The sequence below is a fragment of the Archocentrus centrarchus genome, unplaced genomic scaffold, assembly GCF_007364275.1.
Source record: "Archocentrus centrarchus isolate MPI-CPG fArcCen1 unplaced genomic scaffold, fArcCen1 scaffold_54_ctg1, whole genome shotgun sequence".
In the NCBI taxonomy this organism is placed as follows: domain Eukaryota; kingdom Metazoa; phylum Chordata; class Actinopteri; order Cichliformes; family Cichlidae; genus Archocentrus; species Archocentrus centrarchus.
In genome coordinates this window covers 55,721-79,883 of record NW_022060276.1, presented here as the reverse complement: position 1 = coordinate 79,883, position 24,163 = coordinate 55,721, and the positions used below count along the sequence as shown (strand labels likewise).

Sequence of the window (24,163 nt, the reverse complement as noted above, 5' to 3'; positions counted from 1 at the left end):
GAGTGGTTCTGCAGGTGGGGACCACAGACCACCTCTCAGTACCTATGCTTTCTGGCTGATGTTTTGGTCACTTTTGAATGTTGGTGGTGCTTTCACACTCGTGGTAGCATGAGACGAACTCTACAACCCATACAAGTGGCTCAGGTAGTGCAGCTCATCCAGGATGGCACATCAATGCGAGCTGTGGCAAGAAGGTTTGCTGTGTCTGTCAGCGTAGTGTCCAGAGGCTGGAGGCGCTACCAGGAGACAGGCCAGTACACCAGGAGATGTGGAGGAGGCTGTAGGAGGGCAACAACCCAGCAGCAGGACCGCTACCTCTGCTTTTGTGCAAGGAGGAACAGGAGGAGCACTGCCAGAGCCCTGCAAAATGACCTCCAGCAGGCCACAAATGTGCACAAACAGTTAGAAACCGACTCCATGAGGATGGTATGAGGGCCCGACGTCCACAGATGGGGGTTGTGCTCACAGCCCAACACCGTGCAGGACGCTTGGCATTTGCCAGAGAACACCAGGATTGGCAAATTTGCCACTAGCGTGCTGTGCTCTTCACAGATGAAAGCAGGTTCACACTGAGCACATGTGACAGACGTGACAGAGTCTGGAGACGCCGTGGAGAGCGATCTGCTGCCTGCAACATCCTTCAGCATGACCGGTTTGGCAGTGGGTCAGTAATGGTGTGGGGTGGCATTTCTTTGGAGGGCCGCACAGCCCTCCATGTGCTCGCCAGAGGTAGCATGACTGCCATTAGGTACCGAGATGAGATCCTCAGACCCTTTGTGAGACCATATGCTGGTGCCCTGGGTTCCTCCTAATGCAGGACAATGCTAGACCTCATGTGGCTGGAGTGTGTCAGCAGTTCCTGCAAGATGAAGGCATTGAAGCTATGGACTGGCCCGCCCGTTCCCCAGACCTGAATCTGATTGAGCACATCTGGGACATCATGTCTCGCTCCATCCACAAACGTCACGTTGCACCACAGACTGTCCAGGAGCTGGCGGATGCTTTAGTCCAGGTCTGGGAGGAGATCCCTCAGGAGACCACCCGCACCTCATCAGAAGCATGCCCAGGCGTTGTAGGGAGGTCATACAGGCACGTGGAGGCCACACACAATACTGAGCCTCATTTTGACTTCTTTTAAGGACATTACATCAAAGTTGGATCAGCCTGTAGTGTTTTTCCACTTTCATTTTGTGTGAGACTCCAAATCCAGGCCTCCATTGGTTAATAAATTTGATTTCCATTGATGATTTTTGTGTGATTTTGTTGTCAGCACATTCAGCTTTGTACAAAATAAAGTATTCAATGAGAATATTTCATTCATTCAGATCTAGGATGTGTTATTTGAGTGTTCCCTTTATTTTTTTGAGCAGTGTATATATAAAGAGTGTTCCGATTACCACGGGGACCACTGTTACCTTCACCTTCCACATCCTCTCCAGCTCCTCTCTGAGCCCTTGGAACTAGCTGTCCATACCTGAGACCTTAGAAACTAACTGGTTTCCTCATACATGGTGCCTTAATCCAGAACTCAATGGGGATGTGGAGAACAACAACAAAACAAACCCAAGAAAGAAGAGGAGAAAAAAAAGCAAGAGCCATGATGGAAGCCCCCTGCACCTGCAGACTGAAGATGTGGCTTATATGGCTGAACAAAGATGGACAGAAAGACAGCACAGAGACACTAATCATGGCCACATAGAAACTAAGCACAAGATTGATAGAGACTGGGATGTACCAAACCAGGCAAGAACCCATACTGTTGCTCGCTGCCTTTGTTCACAAGCTCAAAATCTTTTAGTTGTCCCATGTACAAGATTAAGGACCAGAGGGGGCAGAGCTTTTCAGGCAGTGGCACCAAAGCTCTGGAACAGTTTACCACTCCAGCTCCGTTTAGCTGACTGTGTGTGACTCTCTTTTAAAAAAAACAGGTGAAAACTTTTCTGTTTAACCAGGCTTTCTGTTGACTTCATTTTTATTCTTTTTCTTTTTAATATGGTAATGTTAATGTTTTTAACATGGTGTTTTATGTTTTTTTGATATTGTGTTTTACCATATTTTTCGGACTATAAAGGCGCACTTAAAAATCCTTAAATTTTTTCAAAAATCGGTGCTTGTCCATTCTTCCCACCATGAAGATCAATCCCACTTTTCATGCATCACATCATGTACACCAGCTTTCTCTCACAGTCCAAATTATGCACACATAAGTTATTGGGGCATTCTAAATTGACTATTGATGTGTTTTGTGCAGACAAAATTACTGTATGAATGTATTTGGCTTGTAGTCTAAAGTGTTCTGAGAGGTCAGTAAGACTAGAATAGCAGAATAGCGTTACAGTTAAGTTCATATGTTTTATGACAATAACCCATGGCAATGTGTTTGGGATCATCATAATGCTAAAAAAGGAAGCCATTACCAATCAGATGCTTTCTAGATGGTATTGAACGGTGGATCAAAATCTGATGGTAATTTTCTGCACTCATAATTCCATCTGCTGGAACAGTCACATCAGCAGGATTAATTGTAAAGTGTACAGGGCTATATGCTTGCTCAGATTCAGCCAAATGCAGCAAAACTGATCAAAGCATGTTAAGCAAGTTTCTCAAGACAAAAATTAGATAGAGCATCTCGAGGGATGAAACAACATTTGGTAATGTCTAAATGGGCTAGTTCTTATATAGTGCTTTTCTGCTCTAGCTGAGCACTCAGAGCACTTACACAACAGGTTTGCATTTACCCATTCATACAAGCACTTCCTTCTTTTAGCCAAGTGCTTACTGAAGGGACAAAATGTACTTCCTGAATCACCCTGCGTCCCCCGCATGTTCGTTAATTGGGAAAAATTCACTAGTCAGACGCTGGATCACAATCAAGGAGATGTTTAATAGACACACACACGTGACACGAAGTATTACAGAGTACTCTGGTTCAGAATTGTCAAAGCTGCCTAATACAGTCAGTCAGTGCAGCTTCACACAAGTCTGACACCACTCTCTATCTTAGTCCAACTTTTATACACAGACTTAGACACAGTTATTGAAATATGCAAGATGTTGCCTTGTACGACGGGGGACATGTAGCCTGCTTATCAGTTCCTTCTTCTGTGCCCTCCACTGTTGCCAGTTAACGGCCTTGTCTGGGTCCTGTAGACACAAAACATCAGACCAAAACACACATCCTTTTCCAGTAAGTCATCTATCATATGATTTCCCTGCCTCTCTACTATGCAGTCTTATTTTTGTCTACGTCCTTCATTACTATCTAACATTCATACTCTGACGCTTGCATCAGAGAACAACTTAGGTTTCAGTATCTTGCCCAAGGATACTTTGGTATGCAGACTGGAGCAGCCAGGAATCAAACCCCCAACCTTCTGATTGGTAGATGACCTGCTCTACCTCCTGAGCAACAGCCCTGGGGTGCGGCTCATACATGTACATATATGCTAATGTTTTGGAATGTTTTAGAGACTGAGTGTAACAAACATAACAAGGGGAAAAACTGAAGAGAGGTAACCACGGACACCAGTGGGTCACAAACATGCCCTCTTTGTACCGAAGTGTGTTTTCTCTACAGATGCACAGGAAGCAGGAAGTTAAACCACAGGTTTATGTTCTGGTTTGTGAATTATTATTTCCCCTGCACACAGACACACACGCACACACACACGCACACACACACGCACGCACACGCACACGCACACGCACACGCACACACACGCACTCTCTCTCTCTCTCTCTTCAAGTCTGTGTGAAAAAATAAAGGATTATTAGAAACTAATAAATGTTCAACACTTTTTTTCTTGACCTGGCCTTCAATGTTAGGGGTTGTGGCACATCATATTTTTTTTAAATTGCCATGATTTGTGGAAGGGGATTCACTAAAACAAACAATGTAGCAATGAGTGCATAGCTCAAAACAACAGTTGCTTTGTAATCAAAACAAACAACAGTCTATAGCAGTTCTTGACACTCACAGAGCTTTGCTTCCTGATGTCTCCCCAAAAAAGATGATCATGCAATAAATGTGGAATAAATATAGATTTAGTTCATATTATCTTCAGCACCTGCTTCTACTTCCATAGTTCACATTTGATCATAAAGCTGTGTGCCCTGCTGCATGGGTTTGTGCTGATGGAGGATTAAGCAGGTCAATTGTTTGTCCTTCCCAGAGGTTTAGGACTGCCTGCTTCAGATTCCACCTGCAAGGAGCAACAAATACAGGTCAAGAACAGTGACTATCGAGCTCTCACAATAAATCGAGTTTTTGTTATTCACATTTTGCTTGATTTATTTTTATAGATGTTTAAATGAAATATGGACAGTTTTTGTGGATGTGTGATATGGTTTGTGTGATAGTGTCTGTGTGGCTGATGTAATGTTAAAATTATAACAAACTGTAGAAAACCATGCCTGAGGACTGCTGGAGTGAGTAATGGCTTAAGGCCGATGTTGAAGGTTTGTTGTTAAAATGCAAAGTAAAGCAGTGTTTGGGGTATTTTAATATGCCATAATGCCAGGATCTTTACAATATAAAGTGTTGTTGGGAAATGGCACTGTAGGATAAATGCAACTGAAATAAACACTTAAAATTGTATGAAGCATGGAAAACACAGATCAGCATATTGTGTGCAAGCTTAATACAATGTGAAGTGTTCAAATAGCTATTCTTTCAATTGTGATCATTTTAAAAAGCATTATTTTTACATTTACTCAAAACACAAACATGTAATCTGGCATGTTTACACAGCTATAACTTCAACTGTAATATTACAATTGAAATGCAACTAAAATATGCTTGTCTATCCATGATAGATGATAACAGCAAAATATGTGTAATGTTGATTCAATAAAATGAGGAAGAATACTTTTACAGTATGAAACCACTACATACAACGTGTACAATAAGACCATCCAAGCAGGCAAAAATGATTTCTAGGTCAGAAAAATAACAAATTGCTTGTCCAGGGGCCTATTCCAGGAAGCAGGTTTACCTCCAGCTCTGGTTTGTAACCCTAAAATGAGGAAACTCTGGTTTTCAGTTCCAGAAAGAGCTAACTCCAACTCTGAGTCAGTTACCATGGTAACAGACTCTGTGACCCTAACCTGGCAGGTTTTATCCAACAACCTCTGAGTGTCTCTCTGACTCCGCCCCTCCTGCTGCACCTGAACCACCTGTCTGACACTCCCATTCATTTCCTCCTTCATAAAGTGTCTGTCAGAGCGTCAGAGGAGCGAATTCATCTGCAGACGTTTGTGTTTCTACAAGCACTGAAATCCCAGTTAGACGTTAGTTTGTTATTTCTGTAACATGAAGCTTTTACAGTCGTTCACTCGTTAACAGGCTGTAACAGTGTTAATTTAGTTGACGAACGATTTTTGGCGTAGTTTTCGGCAACAACGAGACGATGACTAAATAAAAACTACCTAAAAGGAGAAAAACGATGATGAAATTGACACTTTCGTCAATAAATGAAACTGAGACAAAAATGCTTGTCGGGGACGACATCCAATCAGAACTTAATTTGTTTTGTGACAGGGTGGGACAAGTTAGGAAAACATCTAATCAAACGCACAGTTGCACAAATTTGATCTAAACCCGGGAACTCCACACTGGCCTACATTCTTACGCTAATTAGTCAACTAAAACTAGACTAAAACTATTCAGATGACTAAATTATGACTAAAACTTAATCAAAATTTGCTGTTAAAATTAACACTGCATGACAGAACCTTCATTCAACCTGTTGTCTTTGGACTATTACGCACGTTCTTTACTGATTATCATGAAAAAGGTACGTTACAATCTGTGTATTTAAAAAATACTGAAGATTTACAAAAGTAAATGCTGTTGCTGTTCCTTAAGGTGTCTGCTTTAAAGAACTCACTCCAAACAATAAAGAAGAGTCCAGTTTAGAAGGCAGCACTGTTACTCTGTCCTACAGACTGTCCAGAGATGTTAAAAGCAATAATTATTTCTTCTGCTATCAACAATATCCAGGAAACCCACCAGAGTTCCTGATCTCTCACTGTTCTTTGGGAACAATAGGAACAGAACAAATCCCTGGACTGAACATTAAAGTGGAGCAAAACCAAGCCAACATGAGCATCTCCTCTGCTCCAGTGACAGACTCTGCTGTGTACTACTGTGCTGTGAGGCCCACAGTGACAGGAAACAGTAAAACTCTGTACAAAAACCTTTGGAGCAAAGACAGCAGAACCCTAACCCCTTCAAGCACTGAAATCCCAGTTAGACGTTAGTTTGTTATTTCTGTAACATGAAGCTTTTACAGTCGTTCACTCGTCAACAGGCTGTAAGGACGGAGACAGCGATGATGTCACGCATTTATAATGAGGCAGCTGCAGCTGTCAGACAGTTCCTCTGAAACATTTACTGTAGTTACTGTAGCATCATCACACTGACCTGGATGAAGCTGCTGATACAGAACACACTGATCAGTGATCAGTGATCGATCATTGGTCGCGCTGGAAAAGCTCGCTGATGGAAAAATGTCTGATCCTGGAGATGATGGGAATGTTTGAGTGAAGACGAGGCTGAAATGATTTGAAGACTTCAAACTGAACTAAATGGATTTAAAGTGACTGAAATGAGCAGTTTGAAAGTTCTGCTGTCTGAAATTCAGAGTGTGAATCTCCACAAATTTTCCACTGAAAAGTCCGAGTCCACCTGCACAGCAGGAGGATCCAAACGGATCAGGATCAGGGATTCAGACCGGATAAGGTCCAGATTCAGTTCAGGCTCCAGTCATTTCCCAGCTTATCCAGTCCAGATCCGTTCATAATGGATTCATTTTCCTGACATGATCTGCATTCTTTAATTAAAATGTCTCATTGTCCCAAACTGCACTGAAATATTTAAAACCTATAAAGCTGAGACATTTCTGAGAACATGAAACTGTGACTGACCTCTGACCTTTAACAGTAACTCAGTGAAAGATCTCTGCTGTGACTGTCAGAGAGCTGTCATCTATCAGTGAAGCTGATCTCAGATCAGATTATAAAAACATTAAATCAGTTTTTCCTCTAAATCTCATTTTTATCCAGTAATGGCAGAAACGATGAAAAATGAATAAAGTGAGGCAGTTATTACACAGTAAACTCAGTCTGAGCTGTTTCTCCACATTCATTTTTGCAGCTCAATAATTAGATTTTATAAATCAAATGTAAAATTAGGATTCAGCTTCATCTGATTCAAGTTATATAAATGATGACAGCAGATATTATAAAGAAATCATATATTTGATAACAAACTTTTATTCTGTCTGTGATGATGTCAGAGTGGGTCAGGCTGATTAAAGTGACTCATCATGCTCCACACTGACACGTTCGATCCTCCTTCATCGGATTAAAATGGAGGCTCCGCCCTTTATTTACCCGTTGCCATGGTGAATCCTGGTGTCGGAGCTCCATTGATGATGGCTTTCTTTCCTTACTCACGCACGCGCTAACTCAGGGTGATCACACTCAGAGCTGATTGAACCAACTCTGATCAGCTGTTGTGGAACGGGTAACTCAGAGTTGCCGATTTCAGAGTTTATCAGAGTATTTTGTTGCACCTACTTCCTGAAATCGGGCCCGGTACTGTAGCTATGACAACAGATATAAAACAATGTATAAAACATAATATGCATATCAAAAATGTCAGCATCTGCATGTCGGTCACATTACTATGTGTAAACTGAATGAAAATTCATTACCACCAGTTACCATTACAGTTCTGTCAAAATTGAGTTAGACATACTCACCTGTTTGTTTTGGGGTCTATCAGTGAAGACGTGTACAGAATGCCTCCAGTTTTAGATCCTGTCACAGGGATCTTTATCTGAAAAGCAATTTACACACAGTCCACAGTATATTCAGAGTTTATTGCACTATGACTGTGTCTGATTTACAGCTGCTCATTATGTGAATTTCATACCAATTTTTCTCAAATCTCAATGTTTTCAAGATAGTTGCCTGTAAATGAATACTTTGATAATACCAAAGGGGAAACTAGTTTGATTGCCCATGCCAAATTAGAAAAGAAAATACAGTCAGACAGCTCACAGATGATGTCATGTGGAACATATTGTGTGTATTTTGAAGTAACACATACACAGATTGGGACTCCAGGGGCCCTGTCCTGATTGTCTGATGTTGGCACATTTGGCCAAAATAATAAAATAAAATACAATTTAATTGCTTAATTCTCATTAAACAGTAAGATTTCAGTTCCCAGTTTGTGGCCCCTATTCCAGTGTAATAAGGTCAGTTATAAAGGGAGCCTTGTTAAATTTTGCATGGCTGTGTGCAGGTGGCTTAGTCACAAGCAGGTTCCTGTAACAAATTTTGATGACTTTTTAAAGGACAATACCTGTGCGGTGTGCTGATCTACACGGTTGTATCTGTCAGTCAGATGGATGTTGTGGACTTTTAAAGGTGGGGCCCCCAGGCTTTCCATGGCAAGTGGACATGCTTCCAACTCCTGCAAAGCCAGTCTGTGGTAGTCTGACTCAGCAAATTTCTCTAATTAGACAACAGAAAAATATATGCAAGTGGACAAAATCAAAAATGAGTGCACACGAATAAATCTTTGTAGTTTAAACTTTGTATACAGTTATAATCAAATTTGAGACAATTTTTTACTTCATATTAAAATGCACCATGCCACCTGAGACCAATGACAGACCACTCTGAAACTGACAATGCCAGTTAAAAGCAAAAAGCCAGACTTTTGACCTCACATTTGTGTCACACAGAGAGAAAGAATCCAGGACAGTTTGTTGCCATAAGGCAGGGAATGTCAACTGGCGGCCAGAGCTTTCCATTCAGCCCCTGAATAGTACTGCCACAGGTACTACTGTCGTCCCTCTCTATATCACGGTTCACTTATTACGGCATCACTGTATCACAGATTTTTATAAAGTTTATAAAGCCTGAAAATATGTGTAAATAATAAAATAAATATATATTAATATAACACTGTCACAATACATTTAAGTGCGCCCGGTCTGTCCAGCTTCCTCCCCTGCCACCTGATCCAACTCACTACCAGGTGGTGATCAGCGACAGCTCAGCTCCTCTCTTCACCTGAGTGTGCAGAACATACGGCCGCAGATCTGGTGATATAATTACAAAATCAGTCACTGACGTGTGACCTAGGGTGTCCTGGTGCCGTGTGTACTTACGGACTTCTTTATGTTTGAACATGGTGTTTGTTATGGACAAACTGTGGTTTGCACAGAAGTTCAATAACAAAATACCATTCAGGTTCAGTTCGGGGAGGCCACTCTTTCCAATCACACCCCTCCTGGTCTCACTGTCATTGAAGTCTCGAACAACAGTCAGGACTGGTTCCCCAGCGTGAAGGCGCAGTGAAGCAAACAATTTAAGTTCTGTGAAGAAGAGTGGTCAAATATCCAGACAGAATTATGCCAGAAGCTTGTTGGTGGCAACCAAAAGTGTCTGGTTGAGGTGCAATTTGTTAAGGTACCAAATATTGGTGGGGGTCTATGAATACAATACATATTGGAATTAACATCAGGAAAGATCAGGACCTTCAGAAGCCATCCAACTAGAGTGAAAATCCGATTTGTGCGACTTCGATTTTTACTGTATAAAGCACATGAAAAATACAACTCACCATAACGCTGAATCAGTGTGAGCCCTGAGTTTGTTTCTCTGCAGCTCATTTTTCACACAGAGTGGCTGCTTGATGGCTGGGACCGCCTCACTGCTGTCCCCATGTTGTTAAATATAAATGGTTCTTATATGGCGCTTTTCTACTCTTGTTGAGCACTCAAATATTTAAACGAGCGTTATGTAGGTCAACCACTCGATTTTGTTAGGCACAGGAACCAGTGAAGCTTGTGGGTTTGCTTTTAGTGCTGATGTATCACGTGACCAAGACAAGCGTCGTGACAATCGAGAGTCATAGACAGATGTACCAGAGAGAATCTGCCCATTTTTCAGAATAAAACATTGTTCAGGTGCAGATAGTAAGTAAAGCTGAAATAATGTAAGTTCTTTAGGTGCAGTCCCAGTACTAAATGACCCACGAACCGGTACCGCTCTGCGGCCTGGGGGTTGGGGACCTCTACAGTTTTTTTTTTTTAGAGCTTCACTGAGTGTTCTAAGTGTTGGTCAGTCCAATGAGCGCTGCCCTCGCAACCTTGAATTGTATAAGTAGAAGAGGATGAATGGATGGATGGACTGAATTTTCAAAGTGCCTCTCAAAAAACAATGTAAGAAAAATGTCCAAAAATACCCCTACTTGAATTACATTTTTTTTTTTTTTTTTAAAGAAAACTAACCTGACAGGAGAGACCTGACGTTTTGTAAAATGTCCGATTAAGAAGTCTATATTTCCCCTGTAAATCTTTCAGGGAAATATGACATGGTGAAGTGGGAAGCATTTGATAAACTGACATGAAATGGTGCAGCAGAAACTAAAGAAACTACAGCAACAACTAGCATGGCTCCTAGACAACACTGCCGCTTTGGCCACACCGAATTGCCAGACGTGTGAATTGTCAATTAAATAGTGAGCAATGAAGGCTGGTGAAATGAACAGTTTCAGTTAGTGGAAGCATCAGTTGAACTGTGAAAGAAACACACCCGGGTGCACTCTGAGAGCCACTTACTCTGCAGCAGACAGTACATCGTGCCAATCCCTCCACCGGTCAGTATAGTGGTAAAGATGGTGAGCTGCTGCAGGTGACTTGTGGAAATCCTCATACTTGCTTTTTTTCCTGCAAACAACAAGGATCTGGTCAGTATGCATAGGGTGTTTGCATCTTAATAGGGAAATGTGACTCACTTGAAGTGAATTGTGATGACTTCAGAAAACAAATTAGCTTCAGAGAAGATGAAGTTGGGCCTACATGCTTTGTCTCAGATTTCCAATTTCCTGAAAGCCAAAAACTGGGAAAAAAAAAAAAACCTTGGGACTTTCAGGCCACACACAGCACAGATGTTCCTCTAGACGCACGGACTTCATCTTCAAATAAAGGTAAGATAATACATGATTTTTAAAAAAAATTTATTTAAAAAGAGACCCCCCAAATAGTTTGACCTTACATTAAATATTTTTTTCTTGCCATCATTGTGGAACAGTATGGAGTTGATTAAAGCATATTAAAACAAATATAAGCTTCTATTTCGGGTTCGTATATGTGAACATTTGACTCCAGACGAGTCAGTGCCTCACCGTCACAAACCTCATCGCACGTCACTATCCTCTATACTTTACCGGCCACTTGGTTATGGTGTTCCATGTATGTCCTGCCTGCTAGCATCTTGCACCCTGCTGTTATGTGCTGGATTGTCTCAGGGGCATCTCTGCACAGCCTGCACCTGGGGTCTTGCCTGGTGTGGTAGACCCCAGCCTCTATTGATCAATACTGTGCTTAGAGCTTGTTCCTGCGCTGCCATGCTTAGTGCCTCTGTCAGTCCAGCTTTGTGCAGAAATTGGTAGGATTTTTCAACATCAGCTACTCTGTCAGCCAAATGAGAAAAAAACTTATGGATCTGAGAGTATTTTTATAATTTATCTAAAATCATAATTATTAGCAATGTTAACTTGAAATCGTTTTTAAAAAAGCTTACAGTCTGCCTTCCTTAGCAACAGTCTTAGGCCACCCCTCAATTCTTTATATTTTTCTTCAAAGGAGACAGACTTGTCATTTTTAAAGTAGTCTGTGCAATAGTTCTCAAACTTTCTGAAGGTTCTGAGTGTTTCTTTGGACATTGGCTGCTTCCCCCCCCCCATTTTCAGTCCAGTCCTTAAACCTGACCATTTTCAAAGGAATGTTTTTTTTTTTTCCTTTTTTGTTAAGCTGACATATAAAAAAGGCAGCTAACTCAAGGGGTTAACTAGTGTCGTATCTGCACATAACAGACAACCTATCAAATATCACATTTTAAATTGTATTTTGAGACACATTGTTACTAGCAACCCATTATAAAAATGCATAACGTGTGCCCATTTTTAAATTGAATCTACAAAAAGATAACACAGAAAGGCATTAAATAGTATTTTAGCACCTACAAAATTATTCCCAAGTTATTAGCAAGCCTCATTAGAAATGGTTTCAGTGTATGGGCGGCTGTCAGGAAACTGTTCTTAAGGAAGAGAAACAGGGAGAATAGGTTGAATATGCCACATTACACAATTCACAGCTACTTGTAAAAAAGGGGCAGAACATGCAAACAAAACGAACCAGGAACGTTACAGCCGCTGCATCACCCTGCTAGCCAGGTGCCTGCTTAATCAAAGAGAAATGTTTATATGCAGACTACAGCTCAATTGCATGACTACTGCGAGTATCCGCTGAACCCAGCATAATCACTGCATATCAAGTTTATCTTCTGCATCTCGCTGTTTACTTCGGGAAAATATACACAAAAACTCTCACCCTATTACGGCGGCCCATGTGTATTTTCTTTACATCCGTTTACGTCACATAGGATGAGCCAATCGGCTGTGGGTGGGTGCACTCCATTAAAAGCTGGTTACGCCAGTCGTCGCCTGTTGTACAGGCGGTGTTTATTGCCCTATGGCAGGCCGTTTTAACATAAAATCCGTTTGTCTGACTATCCGTAATTACATTTCAGATATCTAAAACTGCATTTTGACTATCCAGAATGGTAATTTAAGATATCCGCAATTACATTCTGACTAGTAAGAATAATAATTCAAGATATCTTCAATTACATTTTGACGAGTCAAAATTCCTTTCAAGATATCTCAAATGACGTCACCAGATTCGTCATTTGACGGGTCACAGATCCGTAATTACAATTTAAGATATCTAAAACGTAATTATGACCAGTCAAAATTACGTTTTAGATATCTGAATTTAACGATTGCGTGAAGGCCCCCTTGTACTGAGCTGTCCAAACAATTGCCTGTGTAGAATTTCAGGTAGCTGCAATGGCGCTGGCCGTTATAGACAAAATTGTAATAAAATGCAACAAAATCCTACGCCTATAGCTAGACGTATTAGTAAATTGAGATATCTCTAATTATGTTTTGACTAGACAAAATACCTATTTGAGATATCTCTAATTACATCCTGACTGGTCGAAATGACGTCAGATTTACCATTCATTTCTATGGCGGCTTCAATTCAAGATATCTTCAATGAATTACTATTTGAAATTCACATTTCAGATATCTACAATTAAATTATGACTAGTCATAAAGTGAATCTGAGATATCTTGTTTTTTATTCTGACTAGTCATAATTCTAATTAAAGATATCTTAAATGACACCCTACTTTAAGATATCTTAAATGTATTTTTAGATAGGCGATAGTTTTGACTAGTGCAAATTAAATTCTAGATATCTTGAAAGCAAATAATGACTAGGCAAAACTAAATTAGAGATATCTAGAACTGTAATTTTGACTAGTCAAAATGCCTCTTAAGATATCTCCAAATGAACTACAGATATCTTGAATTACGGAGCATTTTGGCGGAATGTTTATAAAGCAGTTTGTTAAAACGGCCTGCCATAAAATCAGAGATTCTGTGCAGATTTCTGAAGCACTCTTTAAGTACATGATTCTCGCGCTCTCTGCATATCCCATACTGAGGCGCTCTTTCTATATTGTTGCATTTTATTAAAATTTTCTCCACAACGGCCAGCGCCATTGCAGCCACCTGAAATTCTACACAGGCAATTGTTTGGACAGCTCAGTACATCACAAGGGGGCTTACATGCAATCGATAAATTCAGATATCTAAAACGTAATTTTGACTGGTCATAATTATGTTTGAGATATCTTAAATTGCAATTACGGATGTGTGACCGGTCAAATGACGAATCCGGTGACGTCATTTGAGATATCTTGTAAGGAATTTTGACTCGTCAGAATGTAATTGAAGATATCTTGAATTATTATTCTTACTAGTCAGAATGTAATTGCGGATATCTTAAATTACCATTCTGGATAGTCAAAATGCAGTTTTAGATATCTGAAATGTAATTACGGATAGTCAGACAAATGGATTGTATGTTAAAACGGCCTGCCATAGCAGATCTGCTCTGTAAACTAATCCAAGTGAAGTGACTTAACTGCGTAAAGCACCTTTCTACAAAGTTATTTACATTAGCGCGTTTCATTCACACATTCCAATATGCAGTAATATACACTGGGAAACTGACAGGCACCAAAATAATGTAACTTTCTCTAATAATTCAAAATATTAACTAATCCACGTATGTTAGGGTGCAGCATCAAACCAGCGTATGTATTTCTAATGTTTTTATGAGTGTTTACTGCTACTGATGTTTGTAACGCTGTTAATGTGATGATAAATGTCTACAATAACCAGATCCTGACATGTAGATATAACATCTGCAGGTTTATGAATTTAAAAAAAACTTTTTTTTTTTAAAATTCATTCAGGCACACTTGGGTTATGAAGTGTAAGTGAACGTTTGGGCGTAAATCTGATTGAAATGCTTTGGCATGACCTGAGTTGCATCCAACAGGGCTTAGAGTTTAAAGGGCAATTACTTTTTCACAGAGGGCCACATAGGTTTGGTTGACTAATTATTTATTAAGGGAAAATACAAAATACAAAATAAATACAAATATAAATATTCACTTAATTGTTTATTTAGGTGTCTAATATTAAAATTTGTTTGATGATCTAAAATGTGTGACGAGCCCACAATCAAAGATGATGTCTTTGATTGTGGGGATGCCATGGAGCTGTCTCTAGGACAGATGGCAATTTGGGGAGAACCATGAAGTGTGCTGCCTTTGAGATAAAATAATTATAGTGGGTGATTTTAACACTTTGAGTCTTGTCCTGACATATGGCATAGAAACTGAAGCCCTAACAGTATTCCCTGAAAGGTCCAACAGGACTTCAGTGCAGAATCAGATTTATCTAATAAACTCCAACTGGTTCATGTAAATGGGGAGTCTTCTTCACACATGGAGCTCAACAGGGTTCTGTGCTAGGACTAATTTTATTTACTCAAAAACACTTTTTTAGTCAGAGTATACCATCAAGTCACTTAAACTTCTAGGATATTGATCTGGTCAGTTCAGTAGCAGAGGGGATGCTAATCAATTTCAGCTGCTTTGGTGTTAATGAACAGGTGTCTATCACAGTGTAACAGAATGTTCACTGTGACTGGGCTAACAAGTGGTGCCAGGCACAGTTCTAGCTGATCTGAACATTGTCTATTTCACAGACAGGTCACTTTCTAAACACTGAATCACCCAGATAACACCTAGGTTCAACTATACATGCCTATAATTTTCCTTTGACCTTTACCTTGAGGTTGAGATTACGGAGATTTAAAGGTGTCCAAGATTTTTAGTAGATGCATCTATGGTGTGAAGTTGAACATCCAACCTCATTCTTGAGTTATCGTGTTCATAAGATTTCAGAAAAACTTGACCTCTGACTTTGACCCAATTATAGTAAAAATGTGATCTAGGGTTCACCGGCCATCTTCCGTGCAAATTTGGTATGCTTTGCTGTAATATTGTTTTGCACGCACACACACACACACACACACACACACCTCCGTGCACATCTAAAAACAGAGTTTAAAAGTGCATACGCACATTTATGCAATACAAATGCACACAAACACACATGTAGAGAAGAACTGGCATGAACAATGCTACAGTGCAACATCAGGTCAAGTAGATGGTGGTTTTCTGCCATTACTGGATAAAAATGAGATTTAGAGAAAAACTGCTTTAATGTTCCAGTTTAAGCACTTCTAATCCGATCTGAGATCCGCTTCACTAATAGATGACGGCTCTCTGACAGCCACAGCAGAGATGTTTCACTGAGTCACTGTTAAAGGTCAGAGGTCAGTCACAGTTTCATGTTCTCAGAAATGTCTCAGCTTTATAGGTTTAAATATTTCTGTACAGTTTTGGGAGGATGAGACATTTTAATTAAAGAATGCAGATCATGTTGGGAAAATGAATCCATTATGAACGGCTCCAGACTGGATGAGCTGGGAAATGACTGGAGCCTGAACTGGATCTGGACCTTATCCGGTCTGAATCCCCCATCCTGATCCTCCTGCTGTGCAGGTGGACGGTGACGCTGAGACTGATAATAAATATTGTTATATGTATGTGTTCAGAAATCAAAATTTTCTGGCCAATGAACAAAATTTACCGTGGCGTCACCCCCCCCCCCCCCCCCCCCCCCCGGTGTGTAGATTACGCTGATCAAATATGAAGTTGATCCTATGCAAATCCTAGGAGTAGTTAGCGAAAGTATGAGGGCAGGAAATCGCTAAAATCGCCAAAATGGCAGACTTCCTCTCTGGTTTAGGCATTGGACCCAGCTGTCTTTTTTGTTCATCTGGACACGTTACATATGTGTACCTAATTTCATACATGTATGTGAAACACAGCAATGGAAACTGAACTAAAGGTGGTGCTGTAGAGCCATTTGAAAGGGCCATGTCTGAATTCATTAAAATTTTCACCAGAACTGACGTGTGCAAAATTTCATGACTTTTTGAGCATGTTTAGGTCCTCAAAAAAGCACTTCATTTGCCTGAATAATCAAAAGCCAATACAATAGGGCCTTTGGTTGTGCTCAGGTTGTGCTCAGGTCCTAAATATAAAAATACGCACAAAACACTTGACAGTTGTTCTCTTTCAATGATTGGGTATTTGGGAAAAAAATTGCTTTGGACATCACTTTGAAGGCCTGGCCTCTTTTGTTGGTGCTGAAAGAAGTGCAGTGCAAAGTTATGCACCCTTTTAATATTATTATGGAGTCATGATCTCAATGGGCAAATCATTGAAGATACCCAGAACTGCAGCCTTCCTTGAAAAAAGTGGTCTGTCTAAATTGCAATCCAATCCAAAGAAGTCTGTAGGTATATTTCCTAAATATTCACATTCAAAGGACATTTCCACAAAGTACAATACTGTGCTCATAAACTAAATAAATGTAGACGCAGATATCTAAATTGGTGTTGTTACTGTATCTCTGTGCAATATGCTTAAAATACGCGCACAGATTGTAGCCTCCTTTTCCAGCTCATCCTTTGAACCACTTCTGAATAGTATGTGTAAAAAACACGCTTACGTAAAGACAGCTCCGCCCCAAACAAGACTTCCTTACGTGATGTAAGGCGGCGCTTTCAGCAGCGTGCTGTATGCTTGCAGCAGCTTGTTATGTCATCTCGGTATATGTAACTTGTACGTACGCACGTCGATAACTGCATTTCTTCGCGGGAGACAAAGAACTTCAGGTAGGACACAAACAGCATGTAGTTAATTGTTATGGCAGTGACTGCAGAAAATGCTGAATAGACAGTAGTAAGCAGAAGTGGCTTCGCTGAGAGGAACACGTTTTGCGTGGATGCGCGTTGCCGGCTCTGGTTTTCCACTTAAATATGAACACAGATTAAAAGGATCGATAGCACCTGTGCTCGTTGTCGATGTTAATCTGTCAGCAAGCTGATACCACCAGTTTTTGTCACTAGTTACCTAACAGGGTTACATCACAGGGGTCCCAGGGAACGCTCCCGGAACGTTTGCTGAAGGTTCCGGGAGCGGTCCCTGCCCCATTCAGGAAAGTTTTTTTTTTTCACATTAGGGTTGCTTCGGGTTGCTTTTAAAAATGACGGTTCAGAGGAATTCCGTTAAGCTTCCCCGGAGCTTCAGTTTCACTGTTCGGGTTAGTGGTGGCTACTCACGGCGGTGCTCCCATTTTTCCTCCCGCTGCCACCGTCCCCGGCAGCGGCTCCAGCTGTTGCTGATTCTCGGAAGTTGTTAACCGGTGTTACAGGCGTAACGAGATCACCGTTACCCGCGCATACGTTAAAAATATACTGTGTAACACAATTATTTTACAAGCCGTTTTTCAGCAGCTGGTAAATTAATTTCTCATCTTATATATCCGCTTTTTATTGCGGCAGCAGCTGACAAATCTGCCCGGGAGAAGCAACCTGCTAGTCGGCCTCACCGGTGCTCGGCTCCTGGCAGTGCACGGGGAATCAGACTCCTAACAATGTTATCCATTCTTTTTGAATTACTGTCCATACCACTACTTCTAATTATTAATATTACTGATATCAGCAGGGGCGGATCTAGAAAAATATTTATGGGGTGGCAAGAGGGGGGCAGGAATTTTTGACGGGTGGCAACGTATATATTCTGAATTATTCAGTTATCACAGTTTAATGAGAAATAGTATGTACACACTACAAAAGGGCACAGGCTCCCATCCATTAGTCCAAACATTGAGGTATTTTTATCCATATTTTTCTTGTTCTCTGTCCATGCAAACATTGCATTTACATGGCCTTCAGATCTGGAATGAGAACAGAAACCACCATCTTTCATTGTAGCCATTTTCCAGTTACGATAACCCTCGAATGAGGTGAAAACAGTCCTTGGAGCATCGGGGAGGGAAAAATGCCTACAAGCAAAACAGTAAGCTGCATCTTTTGATTGGGAGTATTCTAACCAGGGATGAGATTTGTACCAGTAACTGCGGAAGCTTCTCCTGGCCCCGCCCTGGAGGGTCTTAGGGAAACTCTCTCGCATTGGCTGCACTGGCACCTCACACCTGGACTTGGATATGTCTAGAAGAATGAGAGGAGGAAAGATTCAAACTGCATTACATCTAAACAAATTATACCATATAAAAACTAGTAAAAACATAACCATTGGACTGTGTTAACACACACAAACATTTTAGCCCCAGGAGAGTATTTTTAGGTTCATTTGTTTAATTCTGGAATTTAATCTGAGCAATAGATCTAAAATACATGTACACACAAAATATTAAAACTCTGTCCCCATCCCTTCACACTTTCACTCTTACAAATTTCCCCAATTATTCATATTTAAGCAAGCATGAATATTTATTTGAAGAGGTCTAAGCAGTGGCGCAAAAAGGGGGTATGCACTATATGCAATGCATAGGGGCGCCGCACAACAGGGGGGCGCCAAAACGATGTGGGAAAATATTTCTCTAGTTGCATTTTCTGTATTTAACAGCTGTGCATATGACATGATCAATAACAGAGGTGCTGCGCTGATTAGGCGCCCCTGCGCTCCTTCACCTCCCCTCCTCCTGTCCCATTTAAAGACAGTCCGTAAGTTATGTCATAGAAGTCTTGTATTTTATAAGTCCACGAATAAGTGATCTGCACATATGAACACAGTAAACGTTGAGAGGATGCGGATGGTGCGTTTTGACTGCAATGGGGCCCTATTTCAGGAAGCTGGTTTAGCTAACAACTTTGGGTTTGCTAACCCTAAAATGAGGAAAACTCAGGTTTTCACTTTCAGAAAGAGCATTAATTTCAACTCTGGGTCAGTTTCTGGGGCTCCAGACTCTGTGAACCTAACCTGCTAGCTGGTAACCATCTCACTGGCATGTTTTATCTAACAAACTGAGTGTCTCTCTGACTCCTCCCCTCCTGCTGCACCTGAAGCGCCTGTTTAATGTTCCAATTCATTTCCTCATTCATAAAGTCGCTGTCAAAGCGATCATAGGAGCAACTTAATTTGCAGACATTTATGTTTTTATAAGCACTGAAATCCCAGTTAGACATTAGTTTATTTTTTTGTACGTAACATGAGAGCTTTTATAGTCATTGTCAATAGGGCAGAGACAGCGATTACATCACAGATTTATAATCAGCCCAGCTACAGCTGTCAGACTGTTAGTCAGTGCCTCTAAAATATATAGTGTATTTTACTGCAGCATCACAGTTCAATTTCAGTTCAGTTCAATTTTATTTACATAACGCCAAATCACAACAGTCGCCTCAAGGCATTTTATATTGTAAGGTAAAGACTTACAATAATTACAGAGAAAACCCAACAGTCAAAACATCCCCCTATGAACAAGCACTTGGCAACAGTGGGAAGGAAAAACTCCCTTTTAACAGGAAGAAACCTCCAGCAGAACCAGGCTCAGGGAGGGGGGGTCATCTGCTGCGACCGGTTGGGACTGAGGGGAGAGAGACAGAGATTAATAATAACAAATGATTAAATGCAGAGTGGAGTATAAACAGAGAAAAATAGGTGAATGAAAAGAAATACTCAGTGCATCAATTTTGGTCGTGATTGAGAAAAATGAAGGCTAAATTCAATGGCCTGGTGTGACAATACCGTTTAATATTTTGTCAAGATTTCCACAACATTTGATGGGCTCCTTGTCTAGATGATTTGGAGCCATTTTGGTCTCACTGGGTAAAATGCCCTAGGAGGAGTTCGTTCAAATACCAGGCATGGAAATGGCAAAAATTGACACCTTCAATTGAAGATGGCCGACTTCCTGTAGGGTTTCGGGTATGGGTCCAAGAGACTTTTTTTGTACGTCTTAGGATGTTACATGAGTGTGCACAATTTCAGAGCTGTAGATAAAATGTACCTCTGGGGCTAGCTAAAAAACATGCTATTTTATGATATTCTAATTCTGTGGACGGTCATACAAATTTTCATTTCCTTCTGTAGGGGGCGCTATTGCACCTACAGTCTTGAATCTGTAGTTATGGATTCAGCGTCAGTGTGTACATGAGCGATTAAAATTTCAGGCTGATTGGACAAAGCATGTGCAAACGAGGGCACAAACACTTTTGGTGGCAACGGAGAAAAACGAAGGCCAAATTCAATAGCCTGATGTGACAAGGTCGTTTAATATTTCGTAAAGATTTCCACAATATTTGATGGGCTCCTTGTCTAGATGATGTGGAGCAAATTTGGTCTCACTGTGTAAAATGCCCTAGGAGGAGTTCGTTCAAATACCAGGCATGGAAATGGCAAAAATTGACACCTTCAATTGAAGATGGCCGACTTCCTGTAGGGTTTCGGGTATGGGTCCAAGAGACTTTTTGTACGTCTTAGGATGTTACATGAGTCTGCAAAATTTCAGAGCTGTAGATAAAATGTACCTCTGGGGCTACTCAAAAAACCAGCCATTTTCTGATATTTCGAGCTGCCACTAGGTGGCGCTCTATCGTTTATGAACTTTATGCATATCAATGTGTTCAGGGCAGGAGGCTTATTAAACCACTGAAGTTTGAGGCAGATTGGGCAATGTGTCTTTGAGTTACAGCCTTTTATGTCTTGATGGTGAAACATCAAATTTTGCCCTCCCGCCAGGGTCACGCCCTTTGGCAAAAGCTCACAGTTTTTAAAACAGTGTAAGCCCAACTCGTTAAGGCTTTCCAGGGGAAATTGGAGATGATTCTGCTCTACCACTGTGGAGCTGGACCTCAAAGTGTAAAACATGACATTTCCTGTTACCACTAGGTGGCGCTGCGACTGTTATTAAATATTGTCATATGTATGTATTCAGGACCGGATGCGTATCCTACTGAGAAAGTTTGATCCAGATTGGAGTATGTAGGTATGAATTAGAGCCAATCAAAATTTCATGGCGAATGATCAAATTTCAGGGGGGCATAAGGGGCTGTGTCAAAATGCCCCTGTGTCAAAAACTCACCATTTTTTAAATGTAGATTCCCCTTGGTGTGTAGATGAAACATGTTTAAAGATCCTGGGCACAGTCCCTGAGCTAAGACAAGAGTTGATAAAGGTCAAAAGTACTGTAGATTGTAGCAGTACCTCCACCGCGGCCTGTCTGTCGCGGTGAACTGAAGAACGAACATCCAGGACAAAGGAGCTCAGAGAAGGCGCTGTTGTCACCTGGCTGCGTCCAGGTCTCTGTCAACAAGAGAAAATCCAACGAATGGGAATGGATAAAGTCGTTTAAAATAAAGGTTTTGTTAGCAAGAGATCTGGTATGCAGCAGGGCCATACGAATGGGGGCCTGATCCATATCCCGAGCCCCACGTCCAAGAGTGCGAAGATTGTCGTAGGTGCGGCTCCGTCTACAAATCTTCACATGTCAACGGCAGGGAATAAGGCCAGCATCAGAAGACACCGGATGAAGCCAGTGATAACAAAACTCCACAGGGCACTGCACGTCGTAGTACCAGAATGGCCGAAGAGTCTTAGGGGGAAAAAAAGCCGGAGAGCAGTCCAAAAACTGCGCCAGGTGGGCTCGAAGCTTCACCAGCCGACCGCTGACATAATTTCGTGGTGTGTTTCTTGCAGTCGGACATTGGAGATTCAAGCTCGTGAATGTCAAATTGGCCGTAACTTTTCTTTTAATTCGTTGCTGCCAACTGGGGTGGCAAGGCTTTCTCACCCCGGTAGATCCGCCCCTGGATATCAGCATCTATGAAAAATCTGAATACAGGAAAATGCATTTGAAAGATCTAAAGTTTATTGCTGCTGATAATACTGATAATGACAATTAGTAATGGTGATCAAAATTACATATTGATTAAACAATATTTAACAAAGCAGTTTCCCAAACTCTTACACTGTAAACTGTAATATTATAGGCACCAACTTTCAGATCCAGTGCAATAATATCCAGAATAAATATAAACTAGTTTATGTTGTTCCATAAAGTCCAATTAAAATTGTTCCAGAATGCCCGCCGAAGTTGATTCTGCACGTAAATTTGGATAATCTTAAAGAGCAAACTTGTTTTGTTTTTTTTCAGAAATACACACTTTTTTTTTTTCTTTTGCATTTTTGGCCACAGCGGCTTTTATCATCAGGAGAGAGAGACAGGAAATGGGGGAAAGATACAGGGGAAGACACGCAGGCAAATTGGCGACGGGCCTGGACGCGAACCCGCACTGCAACGCGGCATATGTATGTGGTCGCCGGTTTCACCACTAAGCTACCCAGGCACCCCATTACTTTCTTTCTCTAACAAATTCTGCTGTTGAGTATATCAGGCGTTAGTCTTTTAGATCCTCTGAGACTCGAGCACCGAGACTGTGCAGTAAAGATATAGTTAGATTTGATAAACCTTAGGAAAATTCTGTCAGGGAAATTAAAGATTTTATTAAAATACACATTTAACAAGCTGTTAACCCTCCGTAGCCCATAACAGCCACAGCGGCTGGTGGGTTTCTATTATTGAGTTATAAGTTAGTTTTAAATGCACACGAGATCATTAAAATATGTTAAAATATAAACAGCAATAAATCAGGACTAAAAAATGGATAGGTGACAATTAAATATTTTGTGATATTTTATGTTTTTACTCCCAAGTCACCAACACCAGCATTTATCTAGTGAGTGCAGGCTGTCAGTCACTCTTTACCTCATGAAGCATCCGCATCTATTTACTCTGGAGTAGGCTGTATAACGTTGTGAAAGGAGTCCGATACAGGTTGATGAGTCGGTGAAGCCCACTTCTGTCTGATGGCAGCCATACTGAGTTGAGTTGTTGAGGACTGCTATATTGTTAGCTTATAACCAGCTATTTTTTGTTCAGCCAGCTCTTGTCAGCCATCCGGAGACCAGAGGGTTGCAGGTCTGATCTGATGAAAATCAGTAATTGGGACTATATCGGGAATAAATTTGCATCTTGATACATGTTTTCGTGTGTTAAAGCCCTGATTTCTGTTCAGATGAGACTTGAGGTGAAGAGGATGAGGGTAGGATGGAGATGTGTGATGAGAGAGGGCAGCGTTGCAGGAGAAGGAGATAATGAATGTTGAAATGTACAAATCTTAAATGGTCATATATATATAGATTAAAAGAGCTACTCGTGATATTTAGAACTAACTTATAAACTTTACAGCAGTTTTTTTAAGCTATATTTAGGCATTTCATCAGATTTCCCCTTTCTTTCAGAATTCTCAGGAATCTGGAACATTCTGAGGCTTCTTTTTCAATGAAGCATCACTTCCACTTTTTTCTTCCTTTTTAAATAAGGGCATCACTTCCACTTTAGAGAAGTCTATTAACCCTCTAGATCCCAACAGAATTAGATTAGATAGACATTTTTTCTCTTTAGTCATCAAATTTTAGCTGATTCACAAACCCTTTTAATATATCTGCTTTATATTTGCCTGAATGTTTCTGTAAGCATGTGTCCCATCTCCATTCAGCTCAACAAAATCTTCGAATAAATGCAAGTAGAGAATTCCGATACAAGAAATGAATGTTTGTCACTAACACATGTAGTTCAGTTGTAGCACTTATCATGTGACTTGTCAGCCTACAATGGTTATGACTAGGGCTGCAACGATTCATTGACATAATTGATGACGTCAACTACAAAAATGAGTTGACATGGAATTTTAACGTCGACATGTCATATTCT

At 40.7% G+C, this 24,163-nt stretch overlaps 1 protein-coding gene and 1 long non-coding RNA gene across 5 annotated transcripts in view; one reads left to right on the top strand and one right to left on the bottom strand.

Annotated features, from left to right (window-relative positions):
- Positions 1 to 2,864: 2,864 nt before the first annotated feature.
- Positions 2,865 to 12,815, bottom strand: coa1 (cytochrome C oxidase assembly factor 1). Of its 4 annotated transcripts, none has more exons than XR_004019634.1 (6): positions 12,417 to 12,813; positions 10,644 to 10,751; positions 8,375 to 8,526; positions 7,767 to 7,843; positions 3,978 to 4,202; positions 2,865 to 3,144 (listed from the first exon to the last, which is right to left on the bottom strand). XR_004019634.1 is itself a non-coding variant. In XM_030725415.1 (6 exons), the coding sequence occupies exons 3-6, from the start codon at positions 10,735 to 10,737 to the stop codon at positions 4,097 to 4,099; spliced, it is 429 nt and encodes a 142-aa protein (XP_030581275.1). In that variant the 5' UTR covers positions 10,738 to 10,751; positions 10,820 to 11,497; positions 12,417 to 12,815; the 3' UTR covers positions 2,865 to 4,096. The 4 variants fall into 4 exon arrangements, 3 of the variants coding, with proteins under 3 accessions (XP_030581275.1, XP_030581276.1, XP_030581274.1); XM_030725415.1 differs by adding an exon at positions 10,820 to 11,497 and having other exon boundaries at positions 2,865 to 4,202; positions 12,417 to 12,815; XM_030725416.1 differs by having other exon boundaries at positions 4,068 to 4,202.
- Positions 12,816 to 17,110: 4,295 nt separating this feature from the next.
- The window catches only part of LOC115777491 (uncharacterized), a 54,755-nt gene continuing 47,702 nt past the window's right edge, over positions 17,111 to 24,163 (top strand). Inside the window, exon 1 of the long non-coding RNA XR_004019633.1 lies at positions 17,111 to 17,258. This is a non-coding gene — a long non-coding RNA (uncharacterized LOC115777491). The remainder of the gene's footprint in view (positions 17,259 to 24,163) is intronic.